Source organism: Hyperoodon ampullatus (assembly GCF_949752795.1).
Source record: "Hyperoodon ampullatus genome assembly, chromosome: 7".
NCBI lineage: Eukaryota > Metazoa > Chordata > Mammalia > Artiodactyla > Ziphiidae > Hyperoodon > Hyperoodon ampullatus.
In genome coordinates this window covers 6,078,307-6,096,128 of record NC_136920.1, presented here as the reverse complement: position 1 = coordinate 6,096,128, position 17,822 = coordinate 6,078,307, and the positions used below count along the sequence as shown (strand labels likewise).

The window sequence follows — 17,822 nt, the reverse complement described above, 5'->3', positions numbered from 1 at the left end:
TTAAGTCCTGAGATTGCCCTTGATTATAAAGCTCAGTTAAGCAGGGCATTGTCCCCACCGTTGTGGTGTCAGCACACCGTGTGAGATGTCGTGGAAGGGGGAGAGGCGTTCAGCCCCTACCCCCGGAAGCTGCCGACACAGCTGGAGAGAGATGGCGGGGTGCAGAGAGCTGAGGCCATGTCCGTCCGGGGTGCAGAGCGGAGACATGGCGCCGGGGAGTCGGGGCCAAGTTGGCTCCCCGGATTCCTTTCCCGGGGCAGGGCTGGGTGATGGGGTGGCCGACCAGGAGAAAGGCCAAAGCTCGGCGCAGGGGCAGGTGAGGGTGGGCGTGCCGCAGCAAGTGAGGGCACCCTTCATCAGCCTCTGCCAGCCGGCGTGTCCCCCCAGCTCTGAGCCCCGAGGTGATGCCCTCCTGCAGCCCATGCATCCTCCGGCACGGAGGGGTCGCCCTCTTGTGGGTCCCTCGGAGCCTCGCGTATTCTGCAGTGTGTCCCAAAGCCACCGGAAACAGAAAAGCTGGGGTTTTCAGGTTGGCAGACTCCCACTCGGACTTGCGTTTTGCTTTTAAATTAACATAATGTGAAAATTGGTTCTTGTAAGACAGAGGTCAAAGGATGTGTTTTTGAGTATTTTTTAGTCTCATCAGTATATTTAAGATGTTTTCTTTAGAAACTGTCATAGCAACTGTAATAGTTATGTTGCAAAACAGGGAATAGAATCCAAAGGACTGCCTTGTAGTGATCAGGAGGCCTTAGGTCTGGGGGCAGCAGTGTGACCGGGTACCCTGAGGCCTGCCGGGTGTCAGATCTGCCATGGCCACACCTCCTGTCCCAAGTCCACGTGCAGAGCAGCCCCAGGCCGGTGACCCCGTGGTGGACCCAGTCAGAGTTGCTGCTCAGATTGCTCTAGTCACATTAACACAGGCAGAGGTGCCCATTCCCACCTGCAGAGAATGGGGGCCAGAGAGGAAACGCCGCAGAATAAACGGCAAAAATGGTACAAGTAGGTTGTGCTGCCTGCACTTTTGAATTCATAGACTGGCTTCTTCGTGTGCCGTGTTTGAACCCAGATGAGCTCTGAAAGACTGTCTTTCCCCATCCCTGCGGGAACTATGAAACGATTATATACTTTTATTTTTATAGCGTGTTGCCAGGTAAAAGTGATTTTTTCCTTATGCAACAGGTTGACCTGATATAAATGGTAAATTCTGTCCATCGACTTGTTATCAAAAATGAGAAAATACTTTCAGGATATATAAGTAGAACTTAAATTGGAAAGGTTACGACAAGGATCCGGTATTTTAATATCAAAATAATTGTATTTGCATAGTCAAATGTTTAGACTGCTATTTAACCATCCAGTACACATTCAGAGAGAAGAACATTAACCTTGAATTCCAGAGTAATGCAGCGTGGTTGACATGAATCCAGAAACGCACACGAGGGACTTCCCTGATGGTCCAGTGGTTAAGACTCTGCCCTTCCACTGCAGGGGGCACGGGTTCAATCCCTGGTTGGGGAACAACAACAAAAAAAAACCCAAAAAAACAAACAGAAAAAAAGAAACTCACATGAGGCTGGTAGAGAACTTTATGAAATAATACTTGTGTTCAAATTCAACCTTAAAAAAAAATCAACTCAGCATTTTCATCTGGTCTAGAGACTTGTGTTTAGAAACTCCAAATTGCTTTGTGAATTGCTTTTTTGATTATATCAGAGTTCCCGATTTCCAGTTGAAAAAGTTGATAGGTATGCAGCTTTGCTGTAACAACAGGAAAGGTAAAAGTTGTGAATTTTAAATATCTCATTATGCAGTGAGAGTTGCCACCCAGCCCCCATCAGAATTTTAGTGTAAATAAGTAAAATCAAATGTGAATGATCGGAAGCAGCTTTGTAAGATTCAGTGGTAAGTCGTTAATCGTGATACAGAATACAAACCCAGATTTGTTATCCAGACATGTTCCTCTGTTTCCTGACAAAGGCAGGCGACGGTGTTATTCTGTTTCAGGTTGATACAAGAAGAAAAGGAGAACACGGAGCAGCGGGCAGAGGAGATTGAGAGCAGGGTGGGCAGTGGGAGCTTAGACAGCCTTGGTCGATTTCGATCAGTGAGCTCCATCCCCCCGTACCCTGCTTCCTCTCGGGCCAGCTCTTCCCCTCCCAGCAGCGGGCGGCCCACCCCTCGAAGGGCCCCGCACAGCCCGGCAAGGGAAGTGGACAGACTAGGCGTCATGACTCTGGTAAGTGTCTGCCTTCTCCCTGCTGCACCCTCCCCCAGCACACCTGGTTTGCTTGCTTGCTTGCTTGCTTTAACCTAGAAGAAAATCAGGTGCATTTGCTATGCTCAGAGGTTCAAGATTTTTAAAGCCAGCTAGTATTTAATCAGTCCCCCAATTAATGGCAAATTAATTTTAATGTTTGGACCACCAGCTTAGCATGTCATCATGAGCTCATCCAAAGTTCTCCTTTATGTAACATTGGGCATGGCCTCTGCAAGGCACAGCAGCTACAGGAAAGTTTTTGTTTTTCAGGAATAGACAGCTTAGCAAGAGTAAACATAGGCAGCCCTAATGGCATCTCGAAAACTGTACAGCGAGTCAATGCTGTCTTCCTTTACACTAGGGATGCCTCACTGGAGGGGGCAGGGCATGCGGTCAAAATAACACCAAAAAAGCTAAACTGGTCCTCTTGCTGAGGCACCTGGCCGCGCACTCACGCCAGCTCTGCATGTGAAACCAGGTTAAAAGCCGGTGCTCCTGGGCTTCTCTGGTGGCACAGTGGTTGAGGGTCCGCCTGCGCGTCCGGAGCCTCTGCTCCGCAACGGGAGAGGCCACAACGGTGAGAGGCCTGCGTACCGCAAAAAAAAAAAAAAAAAAAAAAAGCTGGTGCCCCGCGGCTCCCAGGGAAGCAAACGGGCTTCCTCATGCTTCCTCCTCTGGAAATGCGATGACCGGGCGGTGACAGCGTGCAGCTCTGAAGCGCACGCTGTAACTTTCCTGTGTATTTTAGGTTTTGTGAGTGCATTGCTGTTTGCCACATGAAATCATATTTACAATATTCTGCTTTTTAACTGCACTTGTATTATAATTTTTTTCTGTTACCACCTATTTTCATTTTAGCTGCATTGTTAGCCAGCGTATAATTAAATCAACTGTGAATCATTTTAGTGACGTGAAGTGCTAACTAGTCCATTTTGTGGTATTTTGGCATACTGTTTTTATAATTTACATCATTAGCTAATTAGCTGATAATTTAAAACTCTGATGATTTCATTTGTGGTTTCATGCTTAGTTTCTTTCAGAGAATTTGTAAAAACAGTTCTGTGTATTTTTTTCCTTGTTGTTACATGGTTCTCTGTACTGGCTGACGGTGTGTCTGCTTCTGTCATTGGTGTCGATTCCCTGTATCATCCTTTGTTTTATCATTGTTAATCCAGACCCCAGCCTCCCCACCGCCGAGTCTGTAGTTTACCATCCAGCTCCGCTCCCTGTCCACCCCACTCTGTGGTCCACAGTGTGTGTCTATGCTTGGTCGTGGCTCATTAGTGGGGTCTCTGCGTTATCTTCGTTTCTCATTAAACAGTGTTTTTCCCCCATAGTGGTAAGTTTTATTTAGTGTATCACTGCGTAATAGGTATGGCTACAGGCATGATGTAGATGGATCAGAGTGTTTCTGCTCACACTGTATAGCATACGTGTAATTCATAAGTGAGATGTTGCTTATATAAAGAAATGACCCACTAAGTGCAGAATTAATGGGCTCTTTGACACAACGTACTTTCTGGTTTTGGTGCTTGTATTATTTAAGATGGTAACTCTCATCAGCTTATTAAACATGCACAGTTAATGTCTTTACTAGACTATTTTTAATTAAATTATCTTCTATGAATCATAAAATGTAAAGACTATCTGCCATTATGCTAGCTTTTATTCTTACATATTTTCACAGGGTACCTGCTTTAATCAATAAATTTATTTTGAGAAGTTTTAAATCAAATTCTAGGTAAGGATTTTACATTAATGTCCAGTAGGTGGTTAGATTTGTTCAGTGTTAAAATAGGTATTGCAATTACTTCCTCATCAGTTAGATTGCTATTTTAAAGTATAACATGTTTCTTATTAAGAAAAACTAAGTTATAGAGAAGTTTGGCTTAGAATAGACAACTGTTAGGGCCCTTTGTTATACAGAATGCCATATTATAAGAAATTGAGTATGTTGTAATAGAATTGTATCTTCCTGAGGAATAATTTATAGTGTTTCTCTAGGAAATCTTGAATAGCTTATTATATTTAACTTTTGTGGTCAAAAAGATGTTCTATTTCCAGTTACATTTTCTCTAAATCTTATCTCACTTACATGTGTTCTGTCATTTTCTTTTTAATATATTTGCCTGTACTGATCCTTGAATTTTTAACTTCAAAGTGTGCAGTAAATCTGGTTTCTCTTCATTTCTTTGCATGCATCTGTCAGCCTAGTGATTTAAGGAAACATCGTAGAAAGGTAAAATATTTAGTAATTTAGCATGCCTTTGTTTCTTTGTGAAGTATTGAAGAGTCCCTGTCATTTTACGTGAATGAACACTATGTGGTTGAGTACTGGTGAATAATTGACGTTTCAATGGAAGTGTTGAAACTCACCCTCCACTTAACATATGCTGATGGTTCCGCTGGAAATAGGTCGTTCACTGGGACAAATTGTAAGAGTTTGCCTTTCTCCCGCTTGTTTGCCTTCTAATTGTTGCACGCTTATTTATAATAGACATAGTGTTTTTTATTTTTTGTTATTATTTTTAAATTTTATTTATTTATTTACTTATTTATTTTTGGCTGTGCTGCGAGGCTTGTGGGGTCTTAGTTCCCCAACCAGGGATCGAACTCGGGCCCCAGGCAGTGAGAGCGCTGAGTCCTTAACCACTCTACCACCAGGGAATTCTCCATAGTGTTTTTTAAAAAGAAATGATGGGGGGCTTCCCTGGTGGCGCAGTGGTTGAGAGTCCACCTGCCGATGCAAGGGACATGGGTTCGTGCCCCAGTCTGGGAAGATCCCACATGCCGCGGAGCGGCTGGATCCGTGAGCCATGGCCGCTGAGCCTGTGCGTCTGGAGCCTGTGCTCCGCAACGGGAGAGGCCACAACAGTGAGAGGCCCGCGTACCGCAAAAAAAAAAAAAAAAAAAAAAAAAAGGAAATGATGGAAGCGGAGCCATAGATGCTAGATTTGGGGGAAAGCAGTTTTAATAGTCACAGGTAGTAGCGTTCGGTAGGCTGTTACTTTGTGCCAGGCCTCGTGAGTCTTTACGAGTCTGTTCCCTAATCCCACAAACACCCACGTGAGGTCCAGGTGCTGTTGTTATCCCCATTCAACAGACGTGGACGCCGAGGCTTAGAGCGGCCAGGCGCTGTGCCCAGGCTCACACAGTCAGCAGCGCAGTGTGGCTTTGTCTGATTTCAGAACCTGGAACCTCAGCCCCGGCGCCATCCGGCCCGCTTTTCCACCAGGAGCTCTTGTCTCCTTCACAGCATTCCTGACGGAGGGTGCTCGGGGCTCCTTCCTCTCAGATAACCCTGGACTGAGCCCCTGTTCTTGGAGGTAATACGGTGCGCTGAGGGCCAGATCTGTTGACCACGATGCCTCCCTCCCTCTCAGGCTCACAACCCCCCGAGCGTGCACTCGCCGCGCAGCCGTGCAGGACGCGGGCCGCCGTCCTGCAGCCCAGCCGCCCAGTGCGCCAGCACCCCTCTGCCAGGCCACAGCAGTGCAGCAATTTAAAGTCCCGGCTCTGTCACCGATCGGTTGTGACCTGGGTGAGCCGCCCACCCGCACTGGGCCCGGCTTTGCCCTGCTGTTAAGTGAGGACAGCGATAGACCCGTGCCCTTCGGGGTGACCGTGCTGTGCCGTCCCTGCACAGTCCACAGGTCGGCAGTGAGACGCAGTTCTGCTGCATACGTTTGTAGTTTTCTTGGGGGCAAGACTTTCTCAATAAAGGTAGTGGCCTGTTGATTACATCCCGGCCGGGTGGCCTGGTCTGTTGTGTGCGGTAGCTTGAGCTTGCTGACTGGCTACTGAGAGGGCCTTGTTCTAGGCTTGGCATGTGCGTGCCAAGAACCAGGCACCGGCGGACCTGCCGCCTCTTCCACGTCGCAGGTGGATGCCGAGACGCCTGCCCAGCTTGCGTGCAGCTGCCCGTCCTAGTCACATGGGCACAGTGGAGTGGGCTCTCATCCCGGGGGAGGTGCAGGGGGAGAGACAGCCAGGCTGGGTGGGCCCGGAGGACTTCCTTAGGAAGAGGCCCTTGAGAAGGGGCTTGTTGTGTTAACTGGGCTTCAGAGCAGCTGTTTGTCTCCATGGAGTCCATAGTCAACTCAGACCTGTGTCACTTCCCTGACCCGTTTGATTTTTATAAAGGATTGTTTTCACTTGAACTTGAGATCGATCCCTGTTAAGTTTCACATTGATGATTTCTAGCCCTTCTAGCCTTTTGCTATGTGATGACTGTAATTAGAAATCAGGAGAGGACACAGTTTATCCAGCTGTCGCTTAAATGAGTTCAGCTATATTTTGCCCTGGGTCACTTTGTTGTCACCAAGCCACTGTGGGGCTGCAGTGGATCAATATTCTTTACAGAGTCCCATTAAAAAGGCACAGGTCGGTTGCTCAAGTCTCATTCTTTATACAAATGCTTGCCGTGCATGTTTCATAAAATCTAACCTGGCTTAACCACAAAACCCAAATGTATAAGGGAGATCTGCTTGGACCCTGAAGGGGTTAATCTGTTCCCCATACTGTAACCACCACCCTGCTTCCCATACTCACATCCCATTACAATCCAAAAAGCTGGGAGTCTGGAAGAGATCATCTTTTGAAGAAGACCTAGAACAAGCTATTGCTTTTTTCCTCTCAAACAGAAAGGTCTGGACAGGTTTGCCGGAGAGGTGTCTTATACCCTTGCTAGCGTTTCTGTTGAACGGCATCAGGAGATAAATACAGTCGTCCTCTTCATCGCAGCGGTTAATGCCATGCATGGTTGATGGTGGTGGCTTCAGGCGGGGCTCAGCTCTCTGCTGCCCCTGCGGGGCTGTCCGGGTGGCCTGGATTCTAGGGACAGCAGGCCACGGGGAGGCTGCTGTCCAGGTGTCCACGCTCACGCGGGGGCAGGCCGGCGGGAGTCGGCTCTGCTCTCTGCTCCCTCTGCTGACAGCCTTGCTCCTCATGAACAAGACAGCCCTTTAAGGTGGCATGAGGCTAGATCAAGCCTTTTTGTACTGGCAGAAAGCATAGCTAATAGGTTTTCAAATAAGTTTCTGGTTATAATGTAAAGCCTCCGTGATTTCCTTTATCCGTCACAGTCTGTTGTCACCTAATTTTACACTTATCTCAATCCCTCAGCTGCCAGCTTCCCGAGAAGAGGTACGAGACGACAAGACGACCATCAAATGTGAAACCTCGCCCCCCTCCTCCCCGCGGTCCCTTCGGCTGGACCGGCTGCACACAGGGGCGCTGCACACAGCCAGCCACGAGGACATCAGGGACGCACGCAAGTAAGGGCCCTGCTCTCCTCCTTCCACTCTCAGGAAATCTGTTCATCTTCTCTTGAAAAACAAGTCAGAATGATGATTTTAAAGAAATACCACTCAGTTCAGCGTGTTTGTTTAAGTGACAGACTTTAGGGTGCCGACCCCTGCTCTGGGCGCTGTAGTGAAATCCGGCAGGAGGTGCCTTCTGTTTGGACAGAGTCAGCTTGGCAAGAAAAGAGTTAAGTGATATCAGCAATTTTAGAAACACCTCGTTTCTTCAGATTCTACAGATTAACTCCTTTGGGAACTCTCTTCCTATTCCGGCCGGAGCCTCCACCCGGCGCGGGCTCTGTTTCTGAGCGTTACCCCTCCATAGGACACTCCGTGGCTCTCGGATGCGCTCTTGTCCTTTCCGAGCTGTGCGGTGTCCCACCCCATCCTTCCACGCTCCCCCAGTGCCTCCTCTCAGGAGACCGTCAGTCGCGGTTCCGTGACCCTGGCCTTGTTCAGACCACCACCTGCTGAGCTCCTTTCCCGAGCCAGGCAGCACTCAATGCAGGGCATGTGTGGTCATCTCTCCAGCGCCCCTGCACGGGACCATCGCTCTCCTGCCCCGGCCCCGGGGGCGTCTGCACCTGTCGGGCCGTTACCTTGAGGGGCTCGGAGCGCCCTCTGCACTGGGTGGTCTAGAGTCGGTCCCCTCCCTCTTCAGAGGAGAGCTCACGTCAGAAAGTCCCGGCCTCTCGGGAGCAGCTGTCCGTGGTGGGGAGCCTGCACCTCTTGTGCGCGGCGCGGTCCGCGAGGAGCCCCGTCTGCCGCGTGGCGTGGGGAGCGAGCGTTGTAGGGGGTGTGGTTGCACGAGGCCCCCCGCTAAAGGTCATTTTCTGTCCCCAAAGCTCAACAGGCTCGCAGGACGGCCCCGCGAGCAACCCCAGCAGTAGCAACAGCAGCCAGGACTCGCTGCACAAAGCCCCCAAGAAGAAGGGCATCAAATCCTCTATCGGCCGCTTGTTCGGCAAGAAAGAGAAGGGCCGACCTGGGGCCCTTGGCAAGGAATCGCTGGGACAAGGTGGGTGGTTTCCAGCCAACCCTTCAGTGTTCAGAGCGGGCAAGGGGCTGCACGCGCACCTCTGCGCGCCCCTCCGCCTCCCCGTTGCCACCGCGTGCTTCCTCTCACACGAGCTGGGTGTTCTCCCGGGTCTGTTTCCCCAGTGGGTCCACACACGGCCCAGAGAGCACGGGTAACGTCCACCTGCCTTTAGCAGCTCAGCATCTCCCAGGCGTCAGCCTTCCTGCCTCTTGAGCGTTTTCGTGTGTGTGTGTGTGTGTGCGCGCATGCGCGTGTGTGTGCATGCGTGCGTGCACGTGTGCCGTCTGGTCGGAAAGTTCACCTTTAGAATTTTCTTCACTCTCCCTACAAAAACTCCTCCACCTGTTTACAGAAACACCTAACTCGGCCGTGTTGATTTTCTCTCAATGTTTCGACCACTCTGCTTCCTCGTAGCTATTATTTCAGAGACAGAAAACTCATCTCAAGATGCCTTGGGACTCAGCAAATTGGGAGGACAGGCTGAAAAAAATCGTAAACTTCAAAAAAAGTAAGGTTTTCGTTGTTTGTCGATCTCACTGAACAGTTTTCAGTTGTTCCTGATTTTTAACTAATGTTTATTGATTAAATGTGATATCCAGCTCTGTATATATACTATCTTCTGAAAGCTTAACCCAAAGCCTTTATTAAACTGTACTTCCCGGAGGACTTAGAACACCTGTGAATTTAGGAAGGACTCACACATGGGTTCCTAGTCCACTTTGGAGAGTTCTCTGGCAAGGACATGTCGCGGTGCCGAGTCGTGCTCAGCCACAGAGCGTTTGTTATCTGAATGCCGGCTCTTGCACAAGTCAGCTTTGGGGCGTTGGGAAACTTGGCTTTCCTATGCTTCAGTTTTCTCATCTGTGAGATGGGAGTCATAGTAGTACATACCCCATGGGGCCTTTACGAGCATTAGCTGTACAGATACATCTACGTATATGTACACGAGGCTCCTTAAACAGTGCCGGCACTGGGGAAGACGCACGTGTAACTGCAGCCACTACGGGGACTTGGCATTTGCTGCTCACACTAGCGATCCGTCAGGAAGTTGTCACTTACCATGTTGCCCGTTTTTTCCCTCCTCTGGTAGATTTTGTATTTTTATCTTAAACAGACTCTCAGTTTTGCAATCTTAATAAATTTTAATTCTAAGTTGTCCTGATTCTGAAAATAAGCAATAACAGTAGGGATGGTTTTCTACAAAGGAGCTCGGGCATTGTGATGCCCCAGGATCAGACACAGAGGCACATAGCGTGTGCACGTGTCTCTGGGTCCAGAGACGTTTTCTGACCCAGGACAGGTTGTGTGTCGGGTGACCACATCCCAAACCAGCGCTAAGTAGATGACCTGGATAGGCAGAGACTGTCCCAGTGAACTGACAAGTGGGAAATAAGACGGAACGCTTTGTAGTCTCAGGTGAGCACGAACCTGAGAGTGGGGAAGGTGGTGATACGGTGGTGATACTGGCCCTTGAGATGGGGGAAGCTGGGTGGGCTCTGTGATAAATCTGACGATGGGGAAGGTCATCCGGCCACTGTCAAGCACCTTGAGAAACCAACACTGGTCTGGAATCCGGGGCCTGTAGGCACTGACCCCAGGACCACCCTTGAGCCCATGGGGACCCTCTCCACGAGAGGCCAGTTTGCCTTTAGCCCCTCAGGTTGTCTGTTGATTTTTCTTTTGTGAAATCTGCCTCATTTTAGCTCTCTTCTCAGAAATCACAGTTATCTTGCCTGGCATAGTGTTGATTGTGTTCCGGGGGAAATGCTGTCCTTTCGGTCATTGCTTACGACACCGTAGGAATACTTGGTCTTTGCTTCCCTGGAAGTGGAAATCTGTAGAAACCACTCAACAGCAAAAGCTGATTTGAGTGTTGCTGTCTTTGAACAGAGTGTTGTACCCGAACTCAGGTAATTGCCGTTCGTTTATGGGGACTTAACGTCAGAGCCTTTTGCCCTTCTGGAGTCATGCCAGGACACTTCTGTGCCCTAGATTTCTGCTGGGGCGTTTCATTTCACACCCTCCCGCTCAGCTGCTAGAGACCAGGAGGGGTTGTGGCTATGCCGCCCAGCCCTCCCACCCTCTGCTCCTGAGCGTTGCTGTTTCACGTAGCATCAAACGTAGTTTTCCACTGTGTTTTCTCCATTTGTCTTGTACTCCTCAGGAGGAAGCTTGGGTGGTGGGCTGCATGTGGCAGACGTCGCTGGGTTACTTGCCCGGCGTATGATGAAGTTCTGTGCACTGGTGTGTGTGTCTGCTAGGCAGGTTCCTCTGGAGCTAGGGTGCTCAGGCTGAACTTCTGAATCCATGTTACCATGGCTGAGAGTGCACGAGCAGTTTGTTCTCCGCTTTATCGTCACGCGTGGCAGGTTCTAACATGTACTGGCAACTTAGAGAACAATGCAGGGTCCGAAGGTTTTCTGACTACAGTGGGTAATTTTAGTTCTGTCAATTAACCAGAGATACAATTGACTTTAGGGAGAATGCTTTATTTATAAATGTGAAAAACATATTTTAGCTTTCCAGAAAAGATACTGTTTGAATATAGTTTAATGTTTATGGCATTATCGATGGGAGAATCAAACCACGCTTGTCAGAAATATTTTCTTTTTATCAAGCCCCAATTTATCTCAGAGGTGCTCTTTTAACTGCCAGTGCTTCCACTTTTTTAGAGAATTTTCAAGATTTGGTGAAGATGAGACTTTCAGGTTTCATGAAAGCTACATGAGAGAGCACGGCGGGCATACTTGGTGCTGGACGTGCTCGGTGAGGCGTGGAGGCTGCAGCTGTCGTGGAAGTCGGCGTCCCTGACCATCATCGCGGTGGCCTGGGCTCCAGACGGGCTCCCCGTGTGCGGGCACTTGCCCAACGGCTCTTGAACTCGACCCCGTTAATAAGGACCTGGTGCTTTAAATGCTGTCTTTCCACCTCCCCTTGGTCGACGCTGTTGTGCGCTCACAGGGGAAGCTGAGTCGTGGGGTTTGCTGTGCTGTGTGTGTCCTGAAACCTTCCGCGTTGCCCATCGCCAGCTACTGGCTCCGAGCTGCACTGCTTTTGACGGGAAGCAGCACTGCAGTCCTCCCGCCCGGGCGGCTGCGTTGGTGAAGTGAAGCCCAGTGAGCCTTTGTAGGAGGTGCCGGGGTGTGCAGAGTGTCAGTCTCAGAGAAATGAGGCCCTGTCTGTTGTCTGGAGGATGCCGCTCATACGGTATGTGATCAGCAGAAGCTCACACAACCGTCTTGTTCCGAAAGACAGCTCGACCATGGTGCTTCTGTCCTCATTTAAAACGCATGTTGTCATTCACACGTGACATGACCTTTCTCTCATAGGCGTGTCCGTTCCCCATAGAATTCAGCGTATTTCTGAACGTCTTTCTCCTGTGACTCTAATTCTGAGGTTAGGAAGTGTGCCACATCAGTCGACTACTAGAGCAGGTATTTAATAAGTCCCACTTGGGGTCTAGAATTTGATCCTTGAGGGGGCAGATCAAGTCCCAGCCGAGTAGCCCCCCACGCGTGGCCCGAGCCGGGTGGGCACAGTGCTGACCTGGTCCCAGCTGGCCCGCAGGGGAGGTAGCCCCCTTGGGCTCGTGTCCCCAGTCCTCTCTGTAAACTGAGGTCACAGATAAGAGTGAGACAGTGACAGCAGAGAGTGATGCAGAGGAAGGAAATCAATCCCAGCAGAAACGGAGCGAGTCCTCTGTTTGCTTCTGGACTGTGGCTTGGGGCCGCAGAATCCCGGCAGATGGCATACGCCTCATTCCCGCAGGATACTGGCTTGTAGCTCAGCTTCTTCAGAACAGAGCTGGATGCTTTGGGTAGATTTAAGGCATTTGGAGTCCTGTCACCTTAGGGCTCGTGTTTTAGGCTTGGGAGCTAATGACCAGAAGATTTCTTGTTTTCTAGAAGATTGACCTGTGAAGGAATACCTCCTTCCCTTGCAGTTAACTTAGCTGAGGACTAAATGCCTGTCATGCTTATTTTGGTAGCTGTAGTAAAGAAGGAAGAAAAGACGGTTCTGTTGATTATTAGAAAGTGGTCATGTGAGTGAATGGGCGAGTTGGTAGGCTCTACTTCGCATTTATCTATTTCTTTGTTCTTGATATCGGTACTTTTTTTTAAAGAAACACATTTGTTCCTAAGTGAAGGACTGAACAGATTTTATTCTGCCACTCAACAGTTTTTTAAATACCATTTTTTGTCATAAAGTCTTTTCCTCCTGGCCTTTTGTTACCGATATTCCATTACCAGAGACCAGGTGTTCTCCTTCTGGCAGAGGATTTATCGATAGCTTCCCAAATAGTCTCCGAATAGCTGCTTTCATCCCCTGGTTTCTCAGACTGTATATGATGGGAGTCAGTGAGGGAGACAAAACTGTGTGTGCCCTGGCAGTCCCCAGATCTCAAACAGATAAAATTTCAGCAGTTGGTCGTAAGGCAGCCAAGAGCCCTGTGGTGCAGAAGAGTGTGCCGGAGAAAAGCAGTCGCGGGAGCAGGTGGGCCTCCACCGAGGGCAGCGTGAGCATTTCCAGTTGAGAAGAACTGGAAACAGGAGAGAGTAGAAACAGAGGATCCCAGGGCACGTGGCATTTCGTTCGGAGCAGTCGCGGGTTCTGTCGGCAGCAGGCAGAAGTGGGTGCCTGGATGAGGTGGGAGAGGAGCGGTGATTTGTTCCTGTGCCCCACTGGCGGGCGGGGCGGGAGTGGGGGCCCTGCCGCTGATGCCCGCCTGCGGGGGACGGGCACCTCGGGGAGGAGGGGGCTCGTGCTCCCAGGCCATGGGCCGCCTCGCCCTCTCGCTGCCTTCCCGCGTCTCTCAGCCGCGTTGTCCTGCCTCCGTCGCCGTATCCCAGTGTCATCAGGGCGCTGGACCGGAGCTCTAAAATCCCAGAAATACATCCATAGTAGAAAAGGCTTTTTCTGAAAGTGAACGACTCTCGCCTGGAAAAGAGTCAGAGCAATGTGCACCAGTCTCCGGGTAATGGAATCAGTGGGCCCTTTTAAACCCTGAATTTCTTGTCTACAGTGAATATCTGTTGCATATTAAAAAATGAAGTCTCTGGCAAAGTGCCAAGGATTCCGTACCTGTTTGGCTCCCTTCAGAGCGCGGGGTTCTGGAAGCCCCCGGCCTGGCAGGTGCCGCCCCACCGCCCCCCGGCCGGCCTGGCGGTCCGGGGGCCACACTCTGGAGCTCGGGCTGTCCCTGGCTGACCGGCCCAGGCCTCGTTTGCATCGCTCAGAGGCTTGTGTGGCTCCCGTGACTGTTTACATAAGGTGTAGCTGCTGTCTTTGCGGAGGCGTCATCTTGAGGGAGCAGGAAGCAGCGTTTGATCCAGCGGCTGACGGCTCACTCTGCCTGACAAGGCCCTTCCTGCCCCCATTGCTCCGTCCAGCCTCGGGATCCTGTGTCAAGATGATCACAGTCTCGTGTGGACTCAGTTGTTAATTTATGAATAGCTTTGTTTGTTTTCATTTAAAAAGTTTACTGTTTTTTTTACTCCGCTTGAGCTATTAAGATACATGTTGTGTTCTCTGGTATAATTATTCCTGGATAATACAGTATTTACTATTCCCAGGAAACCTAAGGTTGACTTAAAGGAACACTTACTTGAAATTTTATGTGAAACACTTTGAGCTTTAATTGTACATAGACTTCACAGTCTTAAGTCTAATGCTACTTGAATATAATGAAAAGCCGCTATGTTTCTTTAGGGAGTTCCCTGGCGGTCCAGTGTTTAGGACTCCGCGCTTTCACTGAGGTGGCCAGGTTCAGTCCCTGGTTGGGGGACTAAGATCCTACAAGACGTGCAGAGTGGCCAAAAAAAAAATAAATTAATTAAATAACCCCCCCAAAAAAGATGACCCAATATCTTAAGTTAGCAAATACCTACTTAGCTAAATAGCCGTGCAGAATAGAAACAGCCAAAATCCAGCCCTTTCCTTGCTAGCTATACTAGAGCGTTATTAGTGTTAAAAGTCTGCATTGTTCTCTGTGTTTTTTGTTGTGAAATGTTGAGCATTCCTGAAGCTCTCTGAGGCAGACTCCTCTGTTCAGACCTAGGTATGGTTTCCTCTTCCTGCAGATTTGTCCTCCTTGTTTAGAAAGGGATGAGTGATTATGTTTTGTGTTGAATATCCTACCTTGGATATGAAGACTCTGCTGGGACTTTTTTAAAATTTTTTTTTGCGATACGCGGGCCTCTCACTGCTGTGGCCTCTCCCGTTGTGGAGCACAGGTTCCAGACGCGCAAGCTCAGCGGCCATGGCTCACGGGCCCAGCCGCTCCGCAGCATGTGGCATCCTCCCGGACCGGGGCACGAACCCGCGTCCCCTGCATCGGCAGGCGGACTCCCAACCACTGCGCCACCAGGGAAGCCCTCTGCTGGGTCTTTTAAAGTTGGTAGTAATTCTTTACTCCTGGAAGGAGACGATTCTGTAGAGAATCGTGGAGGGTCTTTCAGCATTTCATTACTCAGGCGTTCAGTGTGATGTGTTCCAAACTGCCCTTCAGTGGATGGTCTAGAAGGTTGAAGGACGATGATGAGATGTGTGGCATCACACTTTGGTGAACTTTATAAAGAGGACGCTTTGCCTGTGTGTAGTGTGGCTCTTGAAGGTCTGAACATCTGTCACCTGTAGGCATGAATTGCTCGAAGAAGCCCGGAGACAAGGCTTACCCTTTGCACAGTGGGACGGGCCGACTGTTGTCGTCTGGCTGGAGGTGCGTATGCCCCTCTCTGAATCCTGGCCGAGTGTACGAGCCTGTCCGTACGCCACGCATAACCTTCTGGCCCCCGTGTCTCCCGTCTCCAGCTCTGGGTCGGGATGCCAGCCTGGTACGTGGCTGCTTGCCGAGCTAACGTGAAGAGCGGGGCCATCATGTCCGCCCTGTCGGACACGGAGATCCAGCGCGAGATCGGCATCAGCAACCCTCTGCACCGGCTGAAGCTGAGGCTGGCGATTCAGGAGATCATGTCCCTGACAAGTCCGTCAGCCCCTCCTACGTCAAGAACGGTACGTTTCCGTACAAAGAGTTCATCGCCTATGCGTGTTGCTTCCGCAGTTCTTTATAAACACATCCAGTGTTCCAGTTTAAAGGTTTAGCATTCAAAGACATGACAACTTTTAATTTGCTGCAATTGGCTTGTTAAAAGATATGTCATTAAATACTTTTATAACAGCTCGGCTACAGTGGCATTGTAATATAGAAATGGGAGTCTTTGAAAATGTAAAAAAGTAATCATCACAAATTTAACTATGAATTTAAAGAAAGTGAAGGAGAAAAAGGTTAGACCCCTGGTTGCATTGTAAGCAGTGGTTCCCTCGTTTGACTTGTTCAGCCGGTTGGCGCTTTCCATTTTGGGAGCTGTAGACCCTGGGATTTTAAGAGTCCATAAACCTGCAGGTGTACTCCCAAGTAGTGTTTGTGCTCATCCAGTTTTGCTCCACGTGGGAAGACCTTGGAAGTCCTTTAAGAGGGTCCTCCCATTGAAAAAGTCAAAAACTAACGTAATGAAAACGTGAATTATAATTGGGAGATCAGGGTGGGCCAGCTCTTCATTTCTCAAGGGCAGACTCTGTACACCGGCTCAGTTCCCACTCTGCTTTCAGTCTGCCTACTCCGGAGAGAAAAACCGGTGTGGAAACTAAGCCTCACAGACGTACGTCCTCTGAGTAGCAGGTCAACACCTGATTCAGGGCTCACGGTTACTTTACACGAAAAGCGTGAAAGCTTTTCTGTTCGCTTGTCTTCTGTTGTTTCTCAGTGGGAGTGTCGTGGTGATGACAGTAGCCCGTGTCCTCACCTCTTGCACAGGTGCGTGTGATCTCAGTGTATCTGATCTGCTCTGTGCCCAGGTGTTTCGCCAGAGTTGCCTTTTCAGAAATGAAGGTGCTGGGGGGTTTCCCGCAGTTTTTATCAAGTATCTCGGTAAAGGGAGCGTCTTATGAGTTGAGTTTAATGGACGGTGAAGACGAACAGGCCTCCCGTGAGGAACCTGCCCACCGTTAGGCGGGGCCACCGCCCACAGAGTCTCGGCCATCTCGGGGCTGCGGGGACACCCAGCGGTGCCGTCACTGGGACGCTGGTGGCCCTGCGCCCGGCCTCTGACAGAGGCCCGGTCACCGGCCGGCACCTGCTCAGATGCGTCTCCCCAGAGCCCAAAGCCGGACTTCCGTCCTGTTCTTTGTTGTGCTTTGACTAGGTGAGACCGTCTCAAATACAATGGCTTAACAGCTCTTTAGATCCCCCAGAGCTCAGGTGTCAGCGTGGCACAGGAAGCTGTAGGGCTGTCCTCCTTAAGAACGCGGGGTCCTGCCAGCAGAAGGGCCGAGCGCCCGCCCGTGTCTCGCTGTGGGCATCTCAGACGGGGAGGTGGGTGGGGACGGCCTCTGCCCCACCCGCTCCCCTCCCGTGCCCTGGCTGACGTGTCTGCCGCCTTTCCCCTCTGTCACCGCTGCCCTTGCCCTGGATGTGGCCGGTCACGGGGTGCCCCTAGACCACAGGAAATGTCTGGTTAACACACGAGGAGATGGAGACGCTCACGGCCACGCCCCAGACGGTCAGTCCCTCCCCGTGCTCACCCCCCACCCCCGCCCCTCCCCGGGCAGCCCCACCTCAGGTTGGCGCCGTTCTTGGCCTTTCTGTGGAAAACAGAAATGTCGTTTTACGTTCGATTGTTCTGGTTAAGTATTTCCTTTAGGTATTAGTTAAATGTGTGAAGCACAATCCATATTTCATCTTATTTTATATTTTTTTCAGGAACTTAAAGTTGGTAGACTTGCTCCATGTAGAATAGACTTAATTGCTGTCTTCTTTAGGGGAGCCCTCAGTTCAGCCCTCTGGCCCTAGTTTTCTCCTCTTCCGGGTGTGCTTGCCGTGGGAAGTCCGCTCCTTGCATGAGACATGGGAATTGTTGGTTTTGCATGAGTTTTGCATGATGCTTTGATTCTTTGACCCTTCTCACCCAGTTAAGCTTCAACGCCCTGCAAAGTTAATTTGCTTGCATTACTAAGCTCACCAACACTAACAGTTATGTTCTTTTGCATCCCTAACCACGTAACATCAGGAAGATGAGGAGGGAAGCTGGGCTCAGGTTGGAGACTTTCTATAATGTATTCTTCACTATATGTACAGCAACAAAAAGAATTGGAGTATGAAAACTTGTAATTTACTTTTCTTGACGTTTTTAACTTCTTGACATAGAATATTGTTAATGATTTG

General features: G+C 49.9%; 1 protein-coding gene across 3 annotated transcripts in view; it reads left to right on the top strand.

Moving 5' to 3' along the window:
* PPFIA1 (PTPRF interacting protein alpha 1) overlaps window positions 1-17,822 on the top strand; it is a gene marked incomplete at both ends in the record, with an annotated part of 85,031 nt that overhangs the window by 55,475 nt on the left and 11,734 nt on the right. For 2 of the 3 annotated variants that reach the window (XM_079707547.1, XM_079707546.1), the window contains 9 exons: window positions 2,008-2,239; window positions 4,470-4,499; window positions 7,385-7,536; window positions 8,409-8,581; window positions 9,017-9,110; window positions 15,239-15,320; window positions 15,413-15,613; window positions 17,098-17,160; window positions 17,668-17,694. In XM_079707547.1, coding sequence (XP_079563673.1) covers window positions 2,008-2,239; window positions 4,470-4,499; window positions 7,385-7,536; window positions 8,409-8,581; window positions 9,017-9,110; window positions 15,239-15,320; window positions 15,413-15,613; window positions 17,098-17,160; window positions 17,668-17,694 — 1,054 coding nt within the window. The remainder of the gene's footprint in view (window positions 1-2,007; window positions 2,240-4,469; window positions 4,500-7,384; window positions 7,537-8,408; window positions 8,582-9,016; window positions 9,111-15,238; window positions 15,321-15,412; window positions 15,614-17,097; window positions 17,161-17,667; window positions 17,695-17,822) is intronic. The other variant, XM_079707548.1, reaches the window with a different exon arrangement.